The sequence below is a fragment of the Nicotiana attenuata genome, chromosome 7, assembly GCF_001879085.1.
Source record: "Nicotiana attenuata strain UT chromosome 7, NIATTr2, whole genome shotgun sequence".
Classification (NCBI taxonomy): Eukaryota; Viridiplantae; Streptophyta; class Magnoliopsida; order Solanales; family Solanaceae; genus Nicotiana; species Nicotiana attenuata.
This window is the reverse complement of record NC_031995.1, coordinates 21,424,894-21,434,818: the sequence shown is the minus strand read 5'-3', so window position 1 is coordinate 21,434,818 and position 9,925 is coordinate 21,424,894. Positions and strand designations below refer to the sequence as shown.

Sequence of the window (9,925 nt, the reverse complement as noted above, 5' to 3'; positions counted from 1 at the left end):
GTGTGAATTTTTTTATTTTCTAGGAGCATGGAAAGTAAATGTATTGGAAGGATGCACCAACAAATGAAATGGTTGGAACTAAGTGTGAGGTACCCGCATGAAGGACCAAGCTGGAAGAAGTCTGAGTACCCCATGAGCTGCTAGTGCTTCGGCCTTTGGCCTACCAGGGAGTTTATTTTACCTTCTTGTATGTATGGATGTGCATTGGGGACAATGCACAATTTTAAGTGTGGGGTGAGGAGATTGTCTGGGTTGTTTTTCATGCTACATTAGTTGTGTTTATTTTTTTTAAAAGATTGGACTTTTCCTGATGACGGATCTTCTAGACAGTTTTCTTGAGGGAAGTAAGTCTAAAGAAAATACCAAAAAAAAATTTTGTTTTGTTTTAGGTAGTGTAGTAACTCCCCCTTGGTTTTTCTTTGGGCCACGGTTCTTTTCCAAGGGTTTTATTTGAACCGGGTGTAGTTAGTTTTTTCTTTTGGGAATAGGAGCCATTGTGTTTTGTTTTGAAATGAAGCAATATCTCTTGACTTTATTATGCCTTGAGAATAGTGAGTACTTTGGCTGTGACGCTTAGGCTCAGTTTTTGACTCTTGCATAAGTACCTTAAATTGTATGATTTTAACTTTGCTTAACTGCTTTGACTAGAGTGTCTTGATGAATCCAATCCTGAGTGAGTTATGTGCCATGTGTGTGTGAGGTTTAGGTGTTATTCTGTGCAGTGCATTTGATGCCTAGAACTTGCCCCGTGTGTTTGCAAAGCGAAATAGTAGTTTTGTTCAATCTTGGAAGTGATATAGGCGTTTCTTTGTTGAGCCGGATATGTATATTTACCCACCTAATTGTTATGTATCGTAGTTAACCCCTTTGAGCCTGTAATCTTGTTTCTTTGGCAACCACATTACAAGCCTTACCCATTTGTTCGAATTAACCATCTATTTGAACCATTGTAACCTCTCATGAGCACTTGAATTGTTTATGAACTTTGTAAAAGTTAAAGTGTGGGGTGGTTGGTTTGGCTTTTGAGTGGAACTAATGAAATAAGGAGAAAGGTGCACTGTTTTGAAAAAGGAAGAGCCACTTGAATTGAAAACAAAATAGTTGGATTGTTGTGAAAAAAAAAATTCTTGATAAGTGGTGGCTCTTGACGTAACTGTGCTTAAAGAAGTATGGGGTAATATACATTGATGTGAAGGTGGAGTTTTGGTTTGACATAAGTATAGGGTTTGAATGTTAAAGTATATGTATTAAAGTGCTTAGGGAGGTGTAGTCACTCTTGTATCTAAATGTATCCTACCCGTCCCGTAGCCTGCATTACAACCAAATAAAGTCCTAATTGATCCAAGATTGAATGAGCTCGATTAGTGGAGTAGTACACTACGGGCAAGCTTATGGTGCATCTTTTGTGGCATATGAATGTTATTTCTGAGAGTGAGTGAATTCTAATTCTATCTTGAGTTCCTAAGTGTTCTTAAATTTTATTGTGTGGAACTACTCTCTTTTGTTGTGTGAGGGCACTTGATTCATGAAGGAAAGGTAATGTCAGTCACCTCTATATTAGAGTAAGTGGGTGAGTTGTGAATAACGTGTGGTACTTGTGAGTCAAATCTTGAGGTGAAGATGTTACGTTTTTTGTGCTTAGTCTATTTTAAATACTCTTGGTGTGATGAGTTAGGAGAATTGTTTAAAAATGTCGTGTCTATAAAAAAAAGTGTAGTTTGATTGCTCGAGGACGAGCAATGGTTTAAGTGTGGGGTGTTGATGATAGACTATAATTGCATATTTTAGTCGCTTATTACACTCGAATTTACTGCACTTTAATTGAGTTTGCGCTTTAATCGCTAGTGTTTTGCACTAATTGTGTGTTTTATGTCTTGTATGAGTGATTCCGAGCTATATAGATGTTATGGAATGAATTCAAGTGATTTGGAGCTTTGACTATTATCTGTTTTAAGGTCATTCATTAAATAAAGTTCCCTTTAGTCTAATGAGTTGAATTTCGCTTTTTTGAAGTAATGGAATGAACTTTTATTTTATAAAGATGTCTCGTTAACTCGTATATTTTACTAGGAGTAGTATTTTATAGACTTGTTCACACGATTGAAATAATGTTGATTTTTCTATGTTATAGACCAACAAAGCCAACTAACCGAGTCAATTTAAAATATTATGTGCAATCTTGAAATTATTGCCAATTTTTCTATGGATGAGTCGCCCCGATAATTCAATCAAAGAAGGTGAATGATCGCTGTCAAAAAGCACGTCACTATTGACAGCTTTGTTCCTCTAACTAATTTGCAAAATTGTGTTTAATACTTTAATGGAAAAAAAATGGCACTAAATTTTTTTCCTATGACTCTTTCTAGCTGTAAAGTTGCCCTACATGCTGAAATCTTCCTCTCGAGTTAGCGTTTATTTTGACCCTCTTGTCTTTTCTTTTTCTTTCTTCTTTTAATCTTTTTTTTTTAATTTTCTCGAGTTGAGGTCGCCCTATTTTTGAATAAAGTAAAATTGTTGAAGCCACCCATCCGAAAGTTTAGGCCCGTTTGTCCATAAAATTGTTTTTTTCTTCTTTTTTTTCAGAAAAAAATTCTAAAAGTGAAATGCATGTCCAAACATAATATAAAATTCTAAGTACTATTTTTCAACTTAACTCCAAAAATTACGATTTTATTTCCAAACGCCTACTTAGTAACTTTCTTAAAATATGCCAAAATTAAAAACTATTTAAGCGTACTACTAAAATGATGTCAAATTAATTAGTGTAACAGCTCATAGTTAAAATTTGACGAGATAATTATTTGGGGTAACATTATTGTAGAGTCCTCACATGGACTTGTACCCTTATTTGGGCAGTGCAATATAACTGGAAAATTAAAAGTAAGCTGCCCCTTTATCATTTTGAATTTATGAAAATAATCTTTTTAGATCTCTTATGTGTAAAAGATAGATTTCTTACGTGTAAAAATAAATCTCCCATATGTAAAAAGAAAAGTAAGGTAATAAAACTAAAAACAAGTTTATAAAGAGTCAAAAAAATCAATTAACCCTTGAATAAACTTCTTGAGTTATTTATTAGTTGACTTAGGACTTAGAGACGTTTGCTTCTAGTTCTGGGCCCCAACGAGGCTGCCCTCTTGTTGACAAATCACACACGTCAGAGTTAGTCAACCTTTCTATCTTCTGAGTCTTTGTTTAATGAGTAAATGTTAATATCGAACAGTTATTGTCTTCAATATGTTGCTTCCTTATCAATTTTCTTTTGATATTTATGTGATAAAACTAGTCACTTGATTTTTTAACATAAACAGAACTGACAACCAAGTCAAAACCATGTTGAAACATTCTATTAATAAAAGCTTTTAAGATTATGCTTATACGGAACATATCTCTACCAAATTTGAAAGAGTTTTAACAACCTGAATAACAAATTAAATTTTAGATTTCTGCAAAGCAAATTAAATTGCTAATAATAAATGTGTTTATCCCGAAAATTGGATAACAACTAAACTTAAAATGTGATTTTAAGGACACGTGATTTCACCTAATACTAATTGTAAAATATGAAGATTAGTAATAGAAATTAACAATAAGATTAAGCAAACCAGTGTTTAAATGAAATTTTGCCCTCGAGCTCGGATACCCTCAAGCTGATTGGTATAAGAACGGTTAAAAATATAAGCAAGTAGATGAACAAGAAAGTATAAGCTAAAGAGAAAGTGTTGTATTGCTTTGATATGCGTTAATCCAAGTGTCTTACAAAAATGATTGGAACTCCTCTTTATATAGTACATGAATCCTAATTATAGTATAACTCTAATTACAGAAGGAAATCCCATGATCAGTTGATTAACCGTCCTTGATTTGATCCGTTCCGAGATTTCCGCCATGATCTTCGACCAATCACGGATATCTCGCATTTCTGTTATTATGCTACCTTCGATCTTGCTCGATGCCTGTCGGTCTCAATCACTACCAGTCTCGCTCTTGACAGGTACCGCGAATATTCGAACACGATACCTTGTCCTCTTACCTCGATTTGATCTATTACGGGATCAATTTTTGATCCTTCACACCGGTCTCAATAAATCAGTAAAATTGGGTGGGCTCGATTTTAACCGTATACAAAATGAAATATATTGAACACAGATATAATAAAGGGTTTTTACCTAGCTATACTATATTAGAAACTTATTAACCACTTTTCTTTAGGTTCCTTAAAAATTACATTGTGTATCTATATTTACTATTTATGTACAAAATATGATAAAGAAAGATCCCTTAAATATAGGAATTAATTTGTAACTGTATCTCCCATCCCCATCTATCAGCTTAATTAGCCTCCTACAATCACGATTTTCCTCCCAATTTCAAAAAAAAATTGAAGTCATTCTATCTTTCATACAAATCAATCTCTCTCTCTCTCTCTCTCTCTCTCTCTCTCTCTCTCTCTCTCTCTCACACACACACACACACACACACAAATCAAACTACTATCTTTCTAAAATTGTAGCATCATATATTTCTCTTAATCAACTCCAACAACAACTATTAACAAGCTTCAACTATTGACAAATCCATCGACATTATCTCTGAAATCGCAGGTAGAGGGGTCTGCCATTGACATAGCATTAAAAAGCTTCGAAACTTTGAATTAGAAATTCGGATTTTACGAGTTTGTGATTTTTTTGTATTGGGTGTTCTTGAAAACGATTGGAAATATCCTTTAGAGCTTATATCTCAATTTTAAGAGAGATAGGTTAAGTTTAAAGTTGGGTTTAGGTTGAATTTCATAATGAAACTCGGGGAAGATGAAGTTTCGGAATTGTATTAGGATTGTATGATAAATGTATCATAATTGTATCTGAGTTGTATTTGATACATCAATACCTTAGACAATTCTGATACAATACTAATACTATTAAAATACAATATTGCATTATAATTTAAGTTTAGAGTTGATTCTAGGTGGATGTTTTAAATTAAAACTTGAAAAAAGATGAATATCAAAGTTGTATCATAATTTAGAATTGTATCACAATTTGTACGTAAAACAATACATGATACAATAATAATACAAGTATAATATGATATTGTATCAGTTTAAGTTTAGAGTCGGTTTTAAGTTGTATCATAATTGTATCAGAATCGTGTAAGAATTCTTTCACGATTGTATCAAATTTGTATCTGAATTATGAGCAGTTGTGAGATCGTGATGAATTTCACAGTTTGTATCACAAGTATATGATAATTATATATTAGTTTATTAGTATTGTATCAGGTATTATTTTGGATATTAATGTACCATCTACAAGTTATATGCAATTGTGATACAAGTATGATACAATTATGTTTTGCGTATTGATGTATCTGATACAATTTAAATACAATTAAGATACCTTTATCATACAATTCCTGAATATTTTTTCACTTTCAGTGATGTCCGGTCTCCCAGCAAAAGAACGATGCAATTGATGATTTAATAATATAAAATTACTGGCAATGGTGGGAAGAGAGAAGATGGAGATTCTGGGCGTATATTAAGGAATTTTGTTATAAAAAAAAAAAGAGAGAGAAGAGGAGAGGGAAAAAAAAGGAAAGGATATAATTGAATCCCTTAACTGAATGCACTAATAATGGGGTGTGAGCCTTTTAAGGAGCAATCTACACAACTTGTAAGAAAAACCTATATACTTATTAAAAACTACAAAACATAAAGAACATCGGTAAATAAGTTTCTAAGAGTCCATTACTCAAATGATCACTCAACTATGCCAAATTATCTCCTAAAGTCACTTTTCTTTCGTTTGTAACAACAAAGTCACTGAACTATGACTATTGCACTGAGAAGGTCACTCAACTAGATTTTTCAAATTTTGGATGGTCAAATACCTATTTTACCCTCTAAATTATAAGTATTTATCTTCATTTTATTTTTTTTAAACTTTTTAATATAATAATTTTCCCTTTTTAATTTACATTATGGACTTACCTATAGAATAAATAAATATTATTTATAAATTAAAAAAATAATAAGTATTTAAGCATATATAATGCTAGAATAACAAAATAATGAGCATAGTAAACAAAATTAATTAGAATTAGTTAGTAATAATTATTTTAGTATTAACAATAAAAATTCAAAAATTATTTACACAATTCAGAATGAAAGAAAATAAAGATTGTAAAATATATATTTCATGCACATAATATAAAAAAAATTATTTAAATAAAGTTATTTTTATAATATACATTATATATTCTTGAAAATTATGCTCAATTATATTATATATATTACATGCANTATACATTATATATAGGGTAAAATATGCTATGTTAAGTCGTGCATAGAATATATAATAATATAATTGAGCATAATTTTCAAGAATATATAATGTATATTATAAAAATATCTTTATTTAAATAATTATTTTATATTACGTGAGTGGAATATATATTTTACAACCTTTATTTTCTTTCGTTCTGAATTTTGTAAATAAATTTTGAATTTTGTTGTTAATATTAAAAAGTTAATAAAAAAATAAAAAGAAGATATATATTTATAATTTAGAGGGTAAAATAGGTATTTGACAATCCAAAATTTGGAAAATCTAGTTGAGTGACTTTCTGAGTGCAATAGGCACATTCCAGTGACTTTATTATTACAAACAAAAGAAAAGTGACTTTAAAAGATAATTTGGCATAGTTGAGTGACGTCATTTGTGTCCGATCCATTTGGAAATGGTCAATTCATATTAGGATTTTTATAAAGTACGTAGCGCTGTTCCATCCACTTGTCTCCCACCAGCTTGAGTTTGAACTTTGAAGTGGCATTGTAAGCTCGAATTAACCTTTCAATTTTTCACATAATCACTCAATGATTGTGGTTAAAGAATAATACTAATTTAATCAAGTAAATAATAACAAACAGCCATAATAATCTAATTCTTGGTGAAAGGAAAATATACTCTTGTACTCCAATTTCATTGTCTTATTTAGTTGGGTGTAACTTCGTGTCCGATAAAAGTTACACACTGTTCAAGTATATCATTGTCTCGCGTCACAAAGATAGAGAGCATGGGTATAATGACTTCATCTGAACTCATCATTTCGATGCAAATCATAGATAAATTATTAAGTATTAAATCCTTGATTTTTTTAAACCCATAATTCTAAAAGTACAAATGAATTCGGTAATAAGAATCTTATGAGTTAAAACCATTCGATTTAAATTCTGAACTTGTGTTATGTATGATCTTCTAAGGGATTTATAAATATTTTGGCCATCTCATATATTGCCCTAAAGTTTTGAATTGCACGTTTAGATTCTTTTCCATATACCACTTCACATTTTAAAACTTGGACAATATACTCCCTTCGTTTACTTTACATATTCATTATACTAAATATATTTTTTTAATTCTAGTAAATCAAGAGGAAGATAAATTTGTTTGTCTTACCTTTATAATTACTCATTCCTTAAATTATTTTTCAAGACTTTTTGAAATGCAATTATTATTATGGATATTATGATAAAATATATACCTTATTTATTATTTATTAAGGGAAGTAATGCAAAGTCCATTAAGAACAAGTAAAAATAAAGTGAGGGAGTACCTTATTGAAATGAATTATCCAATAATTCTTATATTCACTATAATGATCAAAACTGAAAGGGGTATATACAAAAGATCCATAAAGGCAAAATAGAAGAAAGAAAACAACAAAATCCATTAAACTCTCTGGACGGATCAGACCAGATGCTCGAATACTAAGTTTGACCTTCCAGTATACTCGAATAATCCAATTTGGCATTCGAAATCACATAATGGAACAGCCAGATTGATCATATGAATCTCCAATTTGGTAAACAGGAGGGTATTGAGGATAGGTATAATAGTATAAGGCGGGTTGGGGCTGAGCCACCGCAGCTGCAGCTTGAGTCTTTGCATCAGAAGCTTTATCGTCTTTCTTGTCGCCGCCACCAGCTGGGCCAACGCTCACTAGCTCTGCTTGCCCTAAATTTTTCCTGAGCAAGCTCGTCAGATCCGCCGCATCTATCTCCCCCACAACTTCTAATTGGTTCTTTTCTTGCCCCGTCATTGCTGCTGATTCCACACCTAATATATATATATATATATATATATATATATATATATATTAATTCGAATGAGTTTCAGGGGATTTTGATTGATATTAAGAAAATCGAGAACTGAAAGGAGAGATTTAAGTACCTGGCTGAGAAACAGCTATTTTGAAGGCCTTGGTCCGATATTTCTGATCGTTTCCATTCAAAAATAATCTGATAACCACCTTTTGCTGCCCAAATTTATGAACATTTGTCAGTAATTAAAGAAATAGAGGTATCTTTATAGACTTGAATTACATATGAAAAGAAAAAGAAAAAGAAATAAAATACGCATACCTTCATTTTGCTGGTTTAAGGGAAATTAAACTTGCTCAGAAAAATCACTCAGTAGGCAGAGAGGGAGTGAGAGATGGGGGAGAAGGAGGAGTTTGTTATTTGGAATGCTGGGAAATTGCAGTGGAGAAAAGACTTTTAACATTCTTGAGTATTTATAGACTTCTACTCAACTCCTAAAATAGCTAGATAGTCCCTCAATTATTGCTGAATTCTAATTTTGGTCCTTGAATATTTGACTAAGCACAGTTTAACTTCAATTTATTGAAATTGCGCTTTTGATTCCTCTACTTGTGCAATTTATATATACCTTTACATCATTTAACTACTCATGTTTTATGTCAATTTTGTATTAGTACTCCATATTTAAGGACAATATAGTTTTAAATTAATCTAAGTGTAATATAATTCCTATACAAAGGGACCAAATACATACATTCTTAAAAAATTAAAGATTATTTGTGCTTAGCAATATATCACAAGAATTAAAATTAAATTTATTAATAATTGAGGGATCAAAAGTGGTATTATCCGAAGATGACAAAATTAATTCGGAAGGCGCATTGAATTGGGATAACTCAGTCATCCGCCGCCCTTTGTACGTCATGAAGATGATTTAATCTTCGATTGTCTGATCCATATGCATTGCTTAATTTAATTTTGTCTCTCTTTTTTTAGGGGGTGTGGGCGAGAGGGGGGGGGGGATGGGTGCTGAAAAGTCAATAAGTCAATATGTCATTTTCATGGGGGCCATAAGAAATAACAAGTCATCTTCCACGTTGTCCCCTGTAACTGAAAGAGTCATTGCACTACTACGCGGGACAGTAGGCGACGCAAAACTAGAATAAACGTCTTCTAGGGGTCCAAACGAAGTACTAAGTTAAATTACACTAGCATCTTCCTAATTTCTTTTATATATAGTAGTAATACTATTTGTATCAATTCATATGCATATTAATTATTTACTCACTATGTTTCAATCTGTATGAATTTATTTCTTTTTAGTCTGTGTCAAAAAGAATGACTCATTCCCTATTCGAATACTCAATTTATCTTTTATGTATTGATTTATAGTCACACAAAATATATGTTAGTAATCTGTATTTGTAAAACAATTCTGGAGAAAATAAAATAACATAAACAGAAATGTAAACGAAATAAATAAAAAAACCAATTCGTGCCCACTGAATTCACAATGTTTCCTTAAGGAATGTAATCCCCTCCTAGTACTAAAGGTTATGGATTATTTCCTCCCAGGATAGAACGAATTTCACACTGGTGTAGTGGTACTTCAAACCCCAGTGTTTCAGCGAACACAAAGTTCGGTAGCAAATCACACTTACTGTTGATTTCTTTGAAGTTAAAACATGCAGAAGAAAGAGAAGAACTCAGAAAATTCGTATGAAAAATCTGAGAGAATGGACTTGTATTTATAGCCAAAGTTGGGCTGAAATTTGAAGAGGTGCAACTCTTCAGAATGGCTGTTTTTGCAAAACGGCCAAA

General features: G+C 31.6%; 1 protein-coding gene across 1 annotated transcript; it reads right to left on the bottom strand.

Moving 5' to 3' along the window:
* Positions 7,619 to 8,550, bottom strand: LOC109230421 (heavy metal-associated isoprenylated plant protein 39-like). Its single transcript, XM_019395933.1, has 3 exons — positions 8,426 to 8,550; positions 8,235 to 8,319; positions 7,619 to 8,120 (listed from the first exon to the last, which is right to left on the bottom strand). Exons 1-3 carry the CDS (start codon positions 8,429 to 8,431, stop codon positions 7,822 to 7,824), a joined length of 390 nt encoding a protein of 129 aa, XP_019251478.1. The 5' UTR covers positions 8,432 to 8,550; the 3' UTR covers positions 7,619 to 7,821.

What these genes read in the sequence shown, in the direction of transcription:
- LOC109230421 (XM_019395933.1), bottom strand. An exon ending in AATAGCTGTTTCTCAGCCAG is followed by an intron (nt 8,121 to 8,234) that starts GTACTTAAATCT and finishes TATATATATTAG; the next exon opens with GTGTGGAATCAGCAGCAATG.